This window comes from Haematobia irritans, chromosome 4 (assembly GCF_050003625.1).
Source record: "Haematobia irritans isolate KBUSLIRL chromosome 4, ASM5000362v1, whole genome shotgun sequence".
NCBI lineage: Eukaryota > Metazoa > Arthropoda > Insecta > Diptera > Muscidae > Haematobia > Haematobia irritans.
Window position 1 is genome coordinate 160,839,609 of NC_134400.1, and position 18,084 is coordinate 160,857,692.

The 18,084-nt window shown below is 32.8% G+C and overlaps 1 protein-coding gene across 1 annotated transcript; it reads left to right on the top strand.

Annotated features, from left to right (window-relative positions):
- Positions 1–10,490: 10,490 nt before the first annotated feature.
- LOC142235846 (uncharacterized) lies at positions 10,491–14,448 on the top strand. The gene is made up of 4 exons (XM_075307100.1): positions 10,491–10,920; positions 11,005–11,958; positions 12,496–13,008; positions 14,423–14,448. The coding sequence occupies exons 1-4, from the start codon at positions 10,491–10,493 to the stop codon at positions 14,446–14,448; spliced, it is 1,923 nt and encodes a 640-aa protein (XP_075163215.1).
- The last annotated feature ends 3,636 nt before the right edge of the window (positions 14,449–18,084 follow it).

The window sequence follows — 18,084 nt, forward strand, 5'->3', positions numbered from 1 at the left end:
CTGAGGTGAAAATGTGCCTCATCACTGATGATGATTTTCTTCGAAAATTGATCATCCACTGTTGCCATTTCTTGGAACCATTCTGCCCATTCACGACGTCCATGGTTCAAATTGAGTAAGTCTGAAATAGAGAAATGTTAAATAAAATTCGGAAAAAACTTGGCGTTTAGGGGGGGTTGTTGATAACATTTAAACAGTTTACACTGTGCAATAAGAATCGAAAGAGGGAATAGTTTGTGCGAATGTTGAATTCGCCCTCTGATTCTGACAAAATTAAAAAAGCTGCAGTTTTACTTTTCCCGTCATAGTGAAAGACTGGAATAATATTTTTAGCCCAATTCTGAATAACAACACCCCGGGGATTTTTTCCCTATTCCCTGTTCCCCTATTCTGAACAAAATCTCCCAGAGAAAATTTTCTCTTTGATCTTATTCTACACAGAAAAAAATTTCACGAAAAGTTTTCCAATTAAAATATTAATTGAGTTTTAAAAAATATTTTATTAAAATTTTAATTGATTCAACAAATTTCTTAGTTGAAATAAAAATCAATCATACAAACTAACAGTATCAATTAAGTTTTTAATTGGATCAATTAATTTTTTAATTGATACTACCATTTCTGTGATTGAACATATTTCAATTAATTTCGTGATTGAATCAGTTTTTTTTTTGTGTAAACCAACTTCGAAAGATGGAAATTTTTCCCTTGGGGAAAAATTGGTATTACAAATGACAGACAATAAAAAGGGAAAAACGATGACATTTATTGGGAATAATTCCCTCGAAAAAAATCAAGGGAGTTGTAACCAAAATGCATCATTATACCCTAAGCCACACTGTGAAACAGGGTATTATAAGTTAGTGCATATGTTTGCAACACACAGAAGGAGACGAGATAGATATATGGTGTCTTTGGCAATATTGATCAGGGTGTGTCCCTGAGTCGATATAGAAATGTCCGTCTGTCTGTGAACACATTTTTGTAATCAAAGTCTAGGTCGCAATTTTAGTCCAATCGTCCTAAGAATTGGCACAAGTTTCTGCTTTGGGTCAGAATAGAACCCTATTGATTTTTGAAGAAATCGGTTCAGATTTAGTAGATGTAGATCCCATATATATATTTCGTCCGATATGCATTTATATGGTCCCAGAAACCAGAGTTTTACCCTGATTAGCTTGAAATTTAGCTCAAGGAGTAAAATTAAAAGTATAGTCAAGTGCGCTAAATTTTATTGGAATTGGTTCAGATTTAGATATAGGTTCCACATATATCTCTTACCCGATTTACACTAATATGGCCACAGAGGCCAAAGTTGTACTTTGATTTACGTGAAATTTTGCACAGGAAGTAGAATTAACATTCTAACTGGGCTTGCCAAATTTTATTGAAATCGGTTCAGATTTAGATATAGCTCCCATATATATCTTTCGCCCGATTTATACTCATATAACCACAAAGGCTAAAGATTTACTCCGATTTACTTGAAATTTGCACACGGAATTGAATTAAGTTTCTGGATATTCATGCTAATTTTGGTTGGTCCGATATGCACTTACACGCAAAAAAATAATTCTTTCCTCCCAAACGAAATTTTAGACAAACAAAGTTCGTTTCTCATTTGCTTTTCGCTGTAAGGAAGTGTAATTGGAAGAAAAGTATATAATTTTTGTGATAAACGTTTATTCTTTTCCAGGATGTAAAAACAATTTCATAAAGACAAACTAAAAAAAAAAACATTATTTTCTTGCTAATTGCATTTTCCCTCACATCCACGAGGTTTTTCAGTTCTTAACACCTTTTTCTGTAATACCAACAATGTTGAAGAAATTATACGATTTTATAAATTTTTAAAATTTTTTTACCTTTCGCCTGGACGGAGAATCGAACCGCGGACCATGCACTTTGTAAGCCAAAACACTAACCACTGAGCTATGCACCTGTTATGGTGATCAATAGATAAATACCCACATAAGTTATATTTATATAGCATAGCTTGCGGCGCCCACCGAATAAACAAAGTTTATTTAACAGAAACAAACATTTAGTTTGGCACCGTGGAGCAGTGGTTGCTACGTCCGACTTGCATGCCAAGGGTCGTGGGTTCGATCCCTGCTTCGACCAAAGTTTTTTATACCCTCCATCATAGGATGGGGGTATATTAACTTTGTCATTCCGTTTGTAACACATCGAAATATTGCTCTAAGACCCCATAAAGTATATATATTCTGGGTCGTGGTGAAATTCTGAGTCGATCTAAGCATGTCCGTCCGTCCGTCCGTCTGTTGAAATCACGCTAACTTCCGAACGAAACAAGCTATCGACTTGAAACTTGGCACAAGTAGTTGTTATCGATGTAGGTCGGATGGTATTGAAAATGGGCCATATCGGTCCACTTTTACGTATAGCCCCCATATAAAGGGACCCTCAGATTTGGCTTGTGGAGCCTCTAACAGAAGCATATTTCATCCGATCGGGCTGAAATTTGGTATATGGTGTTGGTATATGGTCTCTAACAACCATGCAAAAATTGGTCCACATTGGTCCATAATTATATATAGCCCCCATATAAACCGATCCCCAGAGTTGGCTTGTGGAGCCTCTAAGGGAAGCATATTTCATCCGATCCGGCTGAAATTTGGTACATGGTGTTGGTAGATGGTCTCTAACAATCATGCAAAAATTTGTCCACATCGGTCCATAATTATATATAGCCCCCATATAAACCGATCCCCAGATTTGGCTTGTGGAGCCTCTAAGAGAAGCATATTTCATCCGATCCAGCTGAAATTTGGTACATGGTGTTAGTATATGGTCTCTAACAATCGTTAGTATATGGTCTCTAACAATCGTCCACATCGGTCCATAATTATATATAGCCCAAATATAAACCGATCCCCAGATTTGGCTTGCGGAGCCTCAAAGAGAAGCAAAATTCATCCGATCCGGCTGAAATTTGGTACATGATGTTGGTATATGGTCTCTAACAACCGTGCAAAAATTGGTCCACATCGGTCCATAATTATATATAGCCCCCATATAAACCGATCTCCAGATTTGGCTTGCGAAGCCTCAAAGAGAAGCAAATTGCATCCGATCCGGCTGAAATTTGGTACATGATGTTGGTATATGGTCTCTAACAACTGTGCAAAAATTGTTCCACATCGGTCCATAATTATATATAGCGCCCATATAAACCGATCCCCAGATTTGGGTTGCGGAGCCTCAAAGAGAAGCAAATTTCATCCGATCCGCCTGAAATTTGGTACATGATATTGTTATATGAAATTTGGTACATGATATTGTTATATGGTCTCTAATAACCATGCAAAAATTGGTCCACATCGGTTCATAATTATATATAGCCCCCATATAAGCCGATCCACAGATTTGGCTTGCGAAGTCTCCAAGAGAAGCAAATTTCATCCAATCCGGTTGTAATTTTGAACATGGTGTTAGTATATGATCTTTAACAACCGTGCCAGAATTGGTCCATATCGGTCCATAATTATATATAGCCCCCATATAAAACGTTCTCCAGATTTGACCTCCGGAGCCTCTTGGAGGAGCAAAATTCATCCGATCTGGTTCAAATTAGGAACGTGGTGTTAGTATATGGTCGCTAACAACCATACAACAATTGGTCCAATCACACAAAAATTGGTCCATATCGGTTCATAATCATGGTTGCCACTAGAGCCAAAAATAATCTACCAAAATTTTATTTTTATAGAAAATTTTGTCAAAATTTTATTTCTATAGAAAATTTTGTCAAAATTTTATTCGGTTCATAATGAAATGGTCATCATCGTCAAAATTTTATTTCTATAGAAAATTTTGTCAAAATTTTATTTCTATAGAAAATTTTGTCAAAATTTTATTTCTATAGAAAATTTTGTTCAAATTTTATTCGGTTCATAATCATGGTTGCCGCTCGAGCCAAAAATATTCTACCAAGATTTTATTTCTATAGAAAATTTTGTCAAAAGTTTATTTCTATAGAAAATTTTGTTAAAATTTTATTTCTGTAGAAATTTTTGTCAAAATTTTCTTTCTATAGAAAATTTTGTGAAAATTTTTATTTCTATAGAAAATTTTGTGAAAATTTTATTTCTATAGAAAATTTTATTTCTGTAGAAAATTTTGTCAAAATTTTATGTCTACTTTGTCAAACTGAATTATATACGTATTGGATCGATCTTTTTTGATTTAATATATACCACGTTTGGACTTACATACAATTTAGAAGATGGTGTTAGGAGGTTTTAAGATACCTTGCCATCGGCAAGCGGTACCGCAACTTAAGTAATTCGATTGTGGATGGCAGTGTTTAGAAGAAGTTTCTAAGCTTCGGCCTGGTATGGACTTACATACAATTTAGAAGATGGTGTTAGGAGGTTTTAAGATACCTTGCCATCGGCAAGCGTTACCGCAACTTAAGTAATTCGATTGTGGATGGCAGTGTTTAGAAGAAGTTTCTACGCAATCCATGATGGAGGGTACATAAGCTTCGGCCTGGCCGAACTTACGGCCGTATATACTTGTTTTTTTTACATATATTCCAGATATGTTCGGAAGATTCCGAAAAAATGTTCAACATTACATTGTAGTATATTAAATATTGAACTGTAAAATGTGTCTTATTAAAGACCTAAAGTCAAAAAAGAACGGTGTTTGATATAAACGAAATGGACTGTGTTGTTGTTTCAAAAATAACTTTATTTATTGAAAAATAAAAATTTTGTAACAAGCGAATTTTTTTGCTAATAAAAGTTTAAAATTTTCGAAGCAATTCAAAAAACTCTAACAAAAGAAAAACGTTTTCGGTACACGTCTTCCAAACGTTTTTTTTCTTTGCGTGTATATAGCCGCAGAAGCCAGAGTTTTAGCCTGATTAGATTCAAATTTTGCACAATGAGTAAAATTAAAAGTATGGTTAAGTGTGCTAAATTTTATTGAAATTGGTTCACATTAAGATATAGATCACATATATATCTTTAACCCGATTTACACTAATATGACCACAGAGGCCAAAGTTGTTATCCGAAATGAAATTTTGCGCAGGGAGTAGAATTAATATAGTTGCTATGTATGTCTATTTTGGTTGAAATCGGTTCAGATTTAGATATAGCTTATATGTATATGTTTTTCCGATTTGCGAAAAAATGGCCAAAATATCAAAATTTTCCGTGTAAATCGCCACTGCTAATTCGAAAACTTGTAAAAATGACTCCAATTTCCCTATATTTCTAATACATATCTGTCGACTTATAAATCATAAATACACTTTTGCGAAATTGCTTCAAAATTGGTTCAGATATAAATAGTTCCCATATTTTTTTCACTTACATTGTGATTCACCCCAGGGCATTAGCCAACTTAAATTGTAAGTCTATAGATTTTGTAGAAGTCGAACAAATTTTGGGTCAGATTTAAATGTATTGTTACGAATGTGATATTTCTAGATTTAAGTTTATTTAAATTAGTTTACGTTAATTTAAATTTCAAATTGTAGCGATAAAATTACGTCATAACTTGTTAGAGTAATTTCTTTATTTTCTTTTCTAAACATCTTTTGTGTTTTCCAATCGTTCATTGTAAAAGTAACGCCTTTTGTGTTATAATTATCGGTAATATGACCATCATCCCTTATGCCTGCACAGATGGTAGAATGCACTAGCCAAGATAAGAATAAGCCTAAAAGTATTTGTGTGCCATATTACCTGTACAATAACGCCCCATAGCCGAGACAATGAACATAAGTCAATAAATATGTGCAATGTCGCCCGTGCGACATCTACAAGGTAGTAGCTTAATCTCGGAGGTTGTAGGCCAATTAGCGAGAACATTCGAAATCGTCATATTTCGGTATATAAATCCCTAGCGGAGAGAGCAGTCAAGTCAGTCGTGAGCTAAAGTTTATACAGTACACATCGTAGAGCAAATAAGTGAAGCCAATCAGATAAACAAATAAATTGTAGATTGTCGTTATTTGAAAAGAACACTGTGTTTTTAATTTTCGGGTAATTAAATACGCCTCAATATAAAACACGTAACAATTGGTGTCAGAAGTGGAATAACGGAAAAAAAATCTACAATGAAGTTCGAAGTCTTCGAGTGGAAGACTTGAAGAAGGAATTGAGCAAAATGGAGCAGCCGACTACAGGAAATAAGGCCCAATTACAAAAGCGACTACTGGAAGAGTTCGAGCGGCGCAGTATTGATATCGAAACACATGAGTTCGACTATAAGGAAGATCTTGACGAATCAGTGGTAGCCAGCGCCTTGGAAACTCCATCTGTAGCTTCTAATGTTGTTGATTACACATCGATGGTCAATATTTTGAGCAAAATGATGGAAGAAAATTCTCTAAAAATGCAAGAGAATTCTAGAAAAATGATGGAAGCTAATTCTAGAAAATTGGAAGAAAAATTCGACGAAAATTCATAAAAAGATGGACGAAAATTCTAGAATTCTAAATGAGAATCTTCAACAAATTGCTGAAGGCATGGGAAAACGTGTGGACCATATCGAAAGCCAAATTGGGGAGCTGGATAAGAAGATTATTTCTGTGGATGAGAAAATTATGGTTCATGATGAAAAGTTTCTACACATTGAAAGAAAAATGTCAGAGCTGGAAATTAAAGGTGGACCAGTGCGCGTTATCGAGGGCTCCAAAACCAAACCTCCTGTTTTCGATGGCTCAACTTCATTTGATGTATTCCAATTCGAAATGGTTGCTTCTAGAAATTTATGGAACGACAATGACAAATCAATTGAACTTCTATTGGCATTAAAGGGCAATGCCGCTGATGTGATACAAAGCATTCCCGCTGCCTCTAGAAATAATTATATAGCGGCACTTCAACGTAAATACGGCGGAGAACATAAGCAAGACATCTTCAGAATGGAATTAAGAGGAAGAGTCCAGAAGTCAAATCAGACTCTACAAGACTTTGCAACAGAGGTTGAGCGGTTGGTGCTTTTGACATATCCAGGAGAAAGTCATCCACGTGTGGACCGCATCAAGATCGAGACCTTTGTGAATGGAATTACCCTGATATAAAATGTGCAACATTTTAGTAGTTTTCAGGTCAACAATCACAAATTAAAAGCAAACAAGTACACGCAAAAAAATAATTCTTTCCTCCCAAACGAAATTTTAGACAAACAAAGTTCGTTTCTCATTTGCTTTTCGCTGTAAGGAAGTGTATTTGGAAGAAAAGTATATACTTTTTGTGATAAACGTTTATTCTTTTCCAGGATGTAAAAACAATTTCATAAAGACTAGCTCAAAAAAAACATTATTTTCTTGCTAATTGCATTGTCCCTCACATCTTTCTCACATCCACGAGGATTTTTAGTTCTTAACACCTTTTCCTGTAATACCAACAATGTAGAAGAAATTATACAATTTTATAAATTTTTAAAATTTTTTTTACCTTTCGCCTGGACGGAGAATCGAACCGCGGACCATGCACATTGTAAGCCAACACACTAACCACTGAGCTATGTACCTGTTATGGTCATCAATAGATAAATATCCATATAAGTTATATCTATATAGCATAGCTTGCGGCGCCCACGAACCGAATAAACAAAGTTTATTTAACAGAAACAAACATTTAGTTTGGCACCGTGGAGCAGTGGTAGCTACGTCCGACTCTCATGCCAAGGGTCGTGGGTTCGATCCCTGCTTCGGCCAAAGTTTTTTTTTTTGCTTTTGTTTTTTTTTTTTTCATATATTCCAGATATATTCGGAAGATTCCGAAAAACTGTTCAACATTACATTGTACTATATTAAATTTTGAACTGTAAAATGTGTCTTATTAAAGACCTAAAGTCAGAAAAGAACAGTGTTTAATATAAACGAAATGGACTGTGTTGTTATTTCAAAAATAACTTTTTTTATTGAAAAAATAAAAATTTTGTAACAAACGAATTTTTTCGGTGATAAAAGTTTAAAATTTTCGAAGCAATTCAAAAAACTCTAACAAAAGAAAAACGTTTTCGGTACACATTTTCCAAACGTTTTTTTTTCTTTGCGTGTATATACAGTAGTAAGTTCGGCCGGGCCGAATCTTAAAGACCCACCACTATGAATCAAATATAACAGTTTACTTTGAAAAATCTTCGTCGTATCGGGTTACTTGATAATATATAGAATTTCAGGGGATTTGATGGAATATATTCTCCCAAGCAGATCAGTTTAACCAGCACGCTTCCCGAAGATAAATTTAAGATTTTACCTATGAAGATTAGATCAGATTCTTGATTTATAAGAAACAATTTTGCTTGAGTTTTAGAGAAATTATAAACAGATTATGTAAATGATGAAATAAAGCCTTGAGTTGAAATCTTAAATCTGTAGACTTTTACCGCCATTATTTAAATGATAACGAGGAGTAAAATCTGAAAATTTTACTTTTAGTTTCAAGTAATTTTTATGATCAGTGCTCCTGTTATACCCTCAAGGAGTGAAATCGGTCGATCGATCAATGTCTTACATAATGGACCGGAAAAAATAAATGCGATACAAATTTGTGATGGTCTAAAATACCAGTATATTTACATTTTCAGGCCAAGTGGATAAAAACTACAGATTCTAGCATCCCAAGAAATAAATTCGGGAGGCAGGTCTATATGGCGCCTATCCCAAAACATGGACCAATACTCACAATTTTTGATACACCTCTTAATGTTCCTCAAATACTACTAGAATTCCAATTTCAGACAAATTGGGTAAAAACTACGAACTCTAGAAGCCCAAGAAGTAATATATAGAAGCCCAAGAAGTGAAATACCTCTAGATTTCTAATTTCTGGCAAATTGGATAAAAACTACGGATTATAGAAGCCCAAGAAGTAAATTTGGAAGATCGGTCTATATGGGGGCTACACCGAAATATGGACTGCACACCTATTCGTGGTCCTAAAATACATGTATATTTTTCCAATTTTAGGCAAATCGAATAAAAACTACGGTTTCTAGAAGCTCACGGCCCCAAATCGGGGGGTCGGTTCATATCGGAGCTATATCAAAACCTGGACCATTTTCGACATACCTATTTGTGGTCTTAAAATACCTCTAGATTTTTAATTTCAAGCAAATCGGATAGAAAATACAGTATCTAGACGTCCAAGAAGTAAAATCAGGAGATCGGTCTATATGGGGGCTATACCAAAACATGGACGAATATTCCCCATTTTCGACTCACCTATTTGTGGTCTTCAGTCTATGCCTGAATGTTGTTACAAACAGTCGCAAGCAATGTATTCTCCGCCAAAATCTGTGTGTTTTAAATGTTACAAACCATTTCAAAGTAACAAATATATGAAATGTTGCATTTGTAAATCGAAACTTCATTTGTTTTGTGCTGATATTAATGAACCTTCAATTTATAATGCGATTCATAAATTAAAAAACATTGTCTATAAATGTGATGATTGTCTTAAAACATCTAAAGACTTAGTTGCTGCTGTTTGCGTGCTCTCTGCCGAAATTAAAGAGTTAAAGGAAAACATAAAAACTTTAATGTGTGAGAGGTTAGATAAATCTGTAGATAAAATGCTGGCAAGTACATCGAAAGATCATTTGGTCTCTGGCTCGAGTGAAAGAAATGAAATTGGTGATGTGCGTAAAGATGATAATGCGCCCATTATTACTAACATTCAAGTATTGGATAATGTAAATACAGAGAATGTTATTGGTACTGGTAATTATTTACCAACTCATGCTGTTAATGCCCCTACAAGCGGTGAAATAGTAAATACAAAGCCCACATTATTTTCACATTCTTCTGATTTGAGTGCTTCTTCGTCTGCTTTAACTGTTGGTGCTGATGCTATTGTTGTTGCTAATGAGAGAACTTCATCTAAAGATATCTGTAATGTGTTGCGAGATGGTGTAGTTGTGGCGAATAAAAGAGTTGCATCCAAAGAGATCTGTACTGATGGAAATAATATTGTTGTTGTTGATGATATGCTAAGAGAATACAAGGGAGAGACAAATACTCAAGCTGTATCTTCTCTTGCTTGCAATGAGAGCGCTGTTAAACCGAACCCAACTAACATTTCGGAATGGGTTAATGTTAAACACAAGAAAAATAATCGTAAAGCTTTTGTCATTGGACAAAATAAATCGAATGACTTAGATGTTGTAGCTCGAAGAAAATGGGTGCATTTGTCTTCTTTCAAGCCGACAGTATCTGAGGAACAAATTGTAAATTATGTTTCTAGCAGTTTGCGAATTGGTAATGATCACATTCTTTGCCGTAAGCTTATAAAGAAAGATATTGACCTTTCGACGATACGAAGAGTTAGTTTTAAACTTGGCATAACGGAGACTTTTTATAATGAGCTATTTAAATCAGAAATGTGGCCTGAATATGTTAAAGTGCGGCCTTTTGAATTTTTTCGAAAGGATATATTGGCGAAGGAGCAAACTTAAACTGTCCTCTTACAAGCAAGCTAAAGTTTTATTTTCAAAATATGTCTGGCATGCGCACTAAAAGCCAGGATATTTTCTTTAACACCAGTCAGTGTATTTATGATGTGATCGTCTTGGTTGAAACCTGGTTAAACAGCGATTTCCATGATGAAGAATTCTTTGATGCCAGATTATTTCAAGTTTTCCGTAAGGATAGAGATACTATGAGTACTAATAACATGAGGGGTGGTGGTGTGCTTGTTGCTGTCCGTCGTGGTATAGCTGCTATGAGAGTAAATTTGCCCAATGATAACAGTTTATTGGATCAATTATGTATTACTATAAGTGGCCAATCTAATTTGACTGTGGTAGTTTCATACATTCCCCCTACAAGCTCCTATACTGTATATAATGAGCATATTCAGAATGTGAAACAAATTGCTGAAGAATGTCATCAAAATGAACTTGCTATTTTTGGTGACTTCAATCTAAGTAAGCTGATATGGACTACAATTCCTGACTCCCGGTTGTTATATGCAATGAATGTTAATACTTCAATTGAAATAAATTTTATAGATACACTTCTAAGTATAAATTTATGTCAGATAAATGGGTTTGTCAACTCTCTTAATCGTATTTTAGATCTAATTTTTATTAGTAGCAATTTACAATTCGATATTAGTAAATGTGAAATGCCTTTATCCATGCCAGATATGCATCATGTGGCTTTAGAAATTGATTTTGAATTTATAATGTTTCGTAAAATTAGTTCATCGTATTGTAATTATTTTTACCCTGATAATTGTAATTTTGAGATTTTAAATCAGGAGTTATTAGATTATAACTGGGCTGATGCGTTTAATGACAAATCAGTAGATGATTGCTATTTTTATTTTGTCAATAAAATTCAGATGCATACTAATAAATACTTGCGAGCTAGTAATGGTAAGGTGCATAAACTTCCATGGTACACGCCAGGATTGAAAAAGTTAAAGAATTTAAGGAATAAGTTCTACAAACTGTTTAAGAATTATAAAGATAATGTAAATTATGAGCGTTACAAATATTATTCGCGTGAATTTGATTACTTAAACAAGTTTCTATATAAGCAATACTTACTAGACTTTCAGAATAGGATCAAGGACAATCCTAAGTCTTTTTGGCAATATATAGACTCGAAAAAATCATTCAGTGAATACCCATCGTCGATGCATTTAGGTGATATTATTGTTAATGATTCTGTGGATTTAGCTAACTTATTCGCAACTTTCTTCGCATCAAATTTCAATGAGGAAGTTCACTACGATGATAGTACTTCTTACTTGGACCTTGTTGATGATTGTTTAGATTTTGGTTTCATTCAAATTAATGAGAGTGATATTTTGGATGCAATTGCATCCTTGAAAGCTTCACGCAAATTTGATGTTGATGGTTTATCTGCGTTTCTTTTACAAAAACTTGCTATTTCTGTCTGTTTACCGTTACGATTAATATTTAATAAATCATTACAATCGGGGTTATTTATCGATCGTTGGAAAATTTCTTTTGTAACTCCAATTTTTAAATCGGGAAATAAAACTGATATATCTAATTATAGGCCCATATCAAAATTGTCGAATGTTTCTAAAGTATTTGAACATGTTATGTATCGTTACATTTCTGCTGCTGTTAAGCCGATTTTATCTACTTACCAACATGGATTTGTAAGTGGCAGGTCTACAACAACGAATCTTTTATCATTTACTAATTTTTGCATAGATAGTTTCGAAAGGGGTTGCCAAGTAGATACTATTTTTCTTGATTTATCCAAGGCGTTTGACAAAGTCGATCATGATATATTGCTTGCGAAATTAGCAAGGATTGGATTTCATTCAAAATCATTAAAGTGGATTGGGTCATATTTATTCAATAGAGTGTACTTGGTGTCTATTGATGGCGTAAACTCTTATAATTATTTTGCGAAATCAGGGGTTCCACAGGGTAGTGTTCTGGGCCCATTATTATTTAATTTGTTCATAAATGATTTGCCTAAGAGCATTTCTTTTTCCAACACTTTGTTATATGCAGATGATTTAAAATTATTCAAGTGCGTCAATAGTTTATTAGATGCTATTCATCTTCAATGTGATTTAAATTCGATTGTGAATTGGTGTGAGATTAATCACTTGTCACTAAATGTTAGAAAATGTTTTTATGTATGTTTTAGTCGTCGTCACTCCCCAATGATATCTGAGTATTATGTTACCGATAATCGTGTTAGGCAGGTTAGTGAGATTTTAGATCTCGGCATTTTTTTCGATTCTAAATTATCATTTAATGCTCATATTGATTACATAATGCCAAAAGCCTATGCCCTTTTAGCTTTGATCAGACGACATAGTACAGAGTTTCAAGATCCTTATGTTCGCAAGACTTTGTACACTGCGCTTGTAAGGACAAAGTTAGAATATGCACAAATTGTTTGGAGCCCGTCGTGTAGTACGCATATTAATCGTATTGAACGTCTTCAGAAAAAATTTGTGAAGTTTTGCTTAAGTTCACTCAATTTTACTGAGCCAATTCCACTCTATGAGCATCGATGTAAATTGATACATTTGCCTACATTAAAAGATCGAAGACTTCTGCAATGCATTCTATTCTTATATAAAGTTATATGTGGCACTTTAGATTGTCCTTATATTTTTAGTAAAATAGGATTTCATGTACCATCCCGAAGATTAAGAAATTTTGAAGTTTTTCATGTTCCTTGTCATAGAACTAGCTACGCTATGAATGAGCCCATCACTAGATTTCTTACAGAATGTAATAGAATAAGTTTGCTATACGACGTAGACTTTTCTTTGAATATTAATCAATTTAAGAACTTGTTAAACACAATTTATTATTAAGCATTAGTCTGTAAGGAATATTTTCCCTAGACGAAATAAAATAAATAAATAAATAAATACCTCTAGATTTTCAATTTCAAGCAATCCGGATACAAAATACAGTTTGTAGACGCCCAAGAAGTAAAATCGGGAGATCGGTCTATATGGGGGCTATACCAAAACATGGACCGATACACTCCATTTTCGGCAAACCTATTTCTGGTCCTAAAATACCTGTAGATTTCAAATTTCAGGCAAATCGGATAGTAAATACAGTTTCTAGAAGCTCAAGAAATGAAATCTGGAGATCGGTCTATATGGGGGCTATACGAAAACATGGACCGATACGGACCATTTTCGACACATCTTTTTATGGTCTCAGAATACCTCCAGATTTCCAATTTCAGGCATATCGGGTTGCAAATACAGTTGCTAGACGCCCAAAAATAAAATCGGGAGATCGGTCTATATGGGGTCTATACCAAAACATGGATCGATACACCCCATTTTCGACACCCCTATTTCTGGTCCTAAAATACCTCTAGATTTCAAATTTCAGGCAAATTTCTCCCTGATCAAGAATATAACGCACCATGCCACAAGTCATTGAGAGCAATGGCAAAAATTCATGAATTGGGCTTCGAATTGCTTCCCCACCCACCGTATTTTCCAGATCTGGCCTCAGCGACTTTTCTTGTTCACAGCCTCAAAAGGATGCTCGCAGGGAAAAATTTGGCTGCAATGAAGAGGTGATCGCCGAAACTGAGGCCTATTTCGAGGCAAACCCGAAGAAGTACTACCAAAATGGTATCAAACAATTGGAAGGTCGTTATAATCGTTGTATCGCTCTTGAAGGGAACTATGTTGAATAATAAAAACGAATTTTGACAAAAAAAAAATGTGTTTTTCTTTGTTAGACCGGGGACTTATCAGCCAACCTGTTATATATACTTCATATAGTCGGAAATCGACATTTCAATGTGTTACACGCACCAGGATGGGATGCATCCAACTACCGAATCCTCATCTCATGGTCATAGATCTGTACATTTTTTACATATTCTTTCATATTTACAAAATGAGGACTTTACATTTAAACTATAATATGCCTTTCTGTTTTAATAAAGCTGATTTTTCCTTAAAGGATCAATAATGCGGACATGTGCCCTACGTGGCGTAAAAAGCTAATGAAATTTTCTTTTTTTTTCTTCTTCCGTTTTGATGAAAAATATCCACTTCGAGCATAGGTGTTCTTCAAATATATTTATGACTTCTCAGGCTATATTGGGCCACAGATACGTCTAACATGTCCAACAGGTATTTTTACCCTATAATATTTGTGAAACCTTGAAAAGCCAGGCAGGCAACTCTAGTGGGCTAATGACATCGCGTAGCTTTCCCTTTCTATCCATTGGCCATTGCGCCTCTTACTCAAAACGTTTTTCAAGTTTTTTGATTTTAACTCACCAATTCAATTAAATTTCAATTCAAAAATTGTATTAAAATAAAACAGGATTTTATTCCCGGGGAAAGTGAATTCCCAGGGAAATCATTCCCCAGGGAATATTCAGAATTGGGCTATATGTGAAAGTTTCTAAGGAAACGATGGTTTGGAATCGGATGGAATTTTCTACAAAACACATTGTTAAGTGTATTACCAGTCATAAGACAATGAAACAAGGATTTATGTTATGTTTTAGTAGAGTAAATTTTTTATTTTAATACTTTATTTTTATCTCTTTCATTTTTTACGACAAAAAAACAACTCTTTTCCTTTATAAATGTGGTTGGTGTGATTTGTTGTTAATTTTGTTGAATATTTGTTTGGGTTAGTTCAAAAAATGCTACAAATATGTATAATTATATTTACAAATAATCTTTTAGTTTTCATAAAAAAAAACATTGCAAAATTTCTAATGTTTTCCAACTAGTAGTTTGTTTTAAAAAATCAATAAGGAAAATATTTTTTAAGAATAAATTAAATTTTAATCAATATTTTGTGATGGCCTGGTCAAGCATCTTCTAATAATAAGACTCAGTACAATTTTGTTTGGGATCCTAATTTGCAAATATTAAGTGAAAATACTCTCCACCGAAGAACATTTGTGAGTAAGATCATGGTGGAAGGAATTTTTTAAGTGAACATCATGATGATTTAATTGTTAAATTTGAGATGATGGCAAAATTAAAGTACTCCTCAATTTGATAGAGATGTTTTCCGCGTTTTTAATCGAAACCATCTTTTTAAATTATATATACACACAAATTTTTTTCTGAATCAATCACGAAATTAATTGATCCAATTAATTTTTTAATTGAAATGTCTTCAGTCACGAAAATGATAGTATCAGTCAGTTTTAATTGGGCATACAAAAATATTTGATTAAAAAATTAATTAATTTGAAAATTTCAATTAATATTTTAATTGATTCAATTAGAAATTTAATTGATGTTGATTGCAAAACTCAATAAATATGTGGATTAAAAATGTGACTATTTTCAATTACTTTCATATCTGACTTTGTGTTTTTTGTTTGATTAATAATTTAATTGTTTGAAATAATAAATAAAATTAAGAAAATTTCCAACTGACTTAGTCCTTCGAGTTTGATTAAACAGTTAATTCTATCAATTAATTTTTTAATTAAAAATTTTCAATCATTGACTTAATTAACTTAATGCTTCTGGCTTGATTCAATTAATTTAATTGTATCAATTAATTTATTAATTGAAAATTTTTCAACTTCAATCAATTTTTTAATTGGAAATAGTTTAGTGGTATCGTTTTCTGTGTAGTTATTGATGTAACTGATGGGCCGCATATGGTCCAATGACTTGACTTTGAATATAAAACATAAATAAATACAAATGTATATTGTTATTGTATAGATATCATGTTCTTTTCGAAGTCAAAAGGTGCTAAAATTGCATAATATCAATTATTATTTATTTTTTCTAAAAAAATTATTGTATTTTAGTTTTTCTAAAAAAAAATCTTATTTTGCAATTTTTTTCTATAGAAAATTTTGTCAAAATTTTATTTTTGTAGAAAAATCTTATTTAGCAAAATTTTTTTCTATAGAAAATTTTGTCAAAATTTTATTTCTGCAGAAAATTTTATAAACATTTTATTTCTATAGAAATTGTTGCCAAAATTTTATTTCTATAGTAAATTTTGTCAAAATTGTATTTCTTTGGCAACATTTATTTCAAAATAAAAATTTTTTAAAACTTTATTTCTACGGAAAATTTTGTCAACAATTTATTTCTGCAGGAAATTTTGTTAAAATTTTATTCCCATAGCAAAATTTTGTCAAAATTTTATTTCCATAGAAAATGTTGTCCAATTTTTAATCTATAGTAAATTTTGTAAAAATTTTATTTGTATAGAAAATTTTTGTCAACATTTTATTTCTATAGTAAGTTTTGTCAACATTTTATTTCTTTGGCAACATTCATTTCAAAAGAAAAAGTTTTGAAAATTTTATTTCTACGGAAAATTTTGTCAACAATTTATTTATGTAGGAAATTTTTGTCCAATTTTTATTCTATAGTAAATTTTGTCAACATTTTATTTCTGTAGGAAAAATTGAATTCTTATAGAAAATTTGGTCAACAATTTATTTCTATACACAATTTTGTCAAAATGTTATTTCTATAGAAAATTTTGTCAAAATTCTATTTCTATGGAAAATTTTGTCAATTTTTTTTCCTATAGAAAATTTTGTCAAATTTTTTTTCTATAGAAAATTTTGTCAAATTTTATTTCTATATAAAATTTTGTCAAAATTTTTTTTCATTTTGTCAAAAGCTTATTTCAATCGAAAATTTACGAAAAAGCGCTTCTTTGCAAAATCTACCAAAAACAAGAATTCTCCCAATCTACAAGACAGTAAAAAATGTACCATTTTGTGTAGAATTCTAACAACTGTGGCTCAGGGGCCAGCTCTAAGCATTATTGCTAAAGACACCATGTGTGTATTTCGTTTCCTTCTGGACGTTTCAAATATATACACTATCTTTTAATACCCTGTTTTTCAGTGTGGCGGAAAAATTAACATTTCACATTTGAAGACGAATGTGGTATAGACAATATTCCTCTCAAAAATGTTGAGATCCTGAATTAAAAACTAAAATATCCTCATTTTGGAATATGTTTATTTCTTCAATATCCGCTTTTTATAATTTTTAGAGTTGAGTTGATATCTGAGAAACGTTCACATTTACAGCAGAATAACTCTATACACTGAAAAAAATATTGTCGTGAGGAAGATTTCATGTCCAAAGCATTCCTCTCAAAAATGTTGAGATCCTGAATTAAAAACTAAAATATCCTCATTTTGGAATATGTTTATTTCTTCAATATCCGCTTTTTATAATTGTTAAAGTTGAGTTGGTATCTGAGAAACGTTCACATTTACAGCAGAATAACTCTATACACTGAAAAAAATATTGTCGTGAGGAAGATTTCATGTCCAAAGCAAAAAAGCTTTAAAAAAAAGGAGATGTTTTGAGAAGATGATGCACAGTGGCGGAGAAAAAATGTTCGACTTGGAAGAAATGATTCTCGTATGTAATTCCCATAAGAGATCAGCATATAAAACCCAATTTGAATCATCTCACCCAGCCAGATCTTACTAGAGACTATGGAAATGTGGATTAGCCAACACTGAAACATATGTATAGTCAGGCTTGTAAGATGGGTATCTGGCATTTTCTTTTCAATAGCATAATAATACCTAAATCTTCATGTCCAATTAGCTCGCATTTAAAATTGTAATTAATGTAA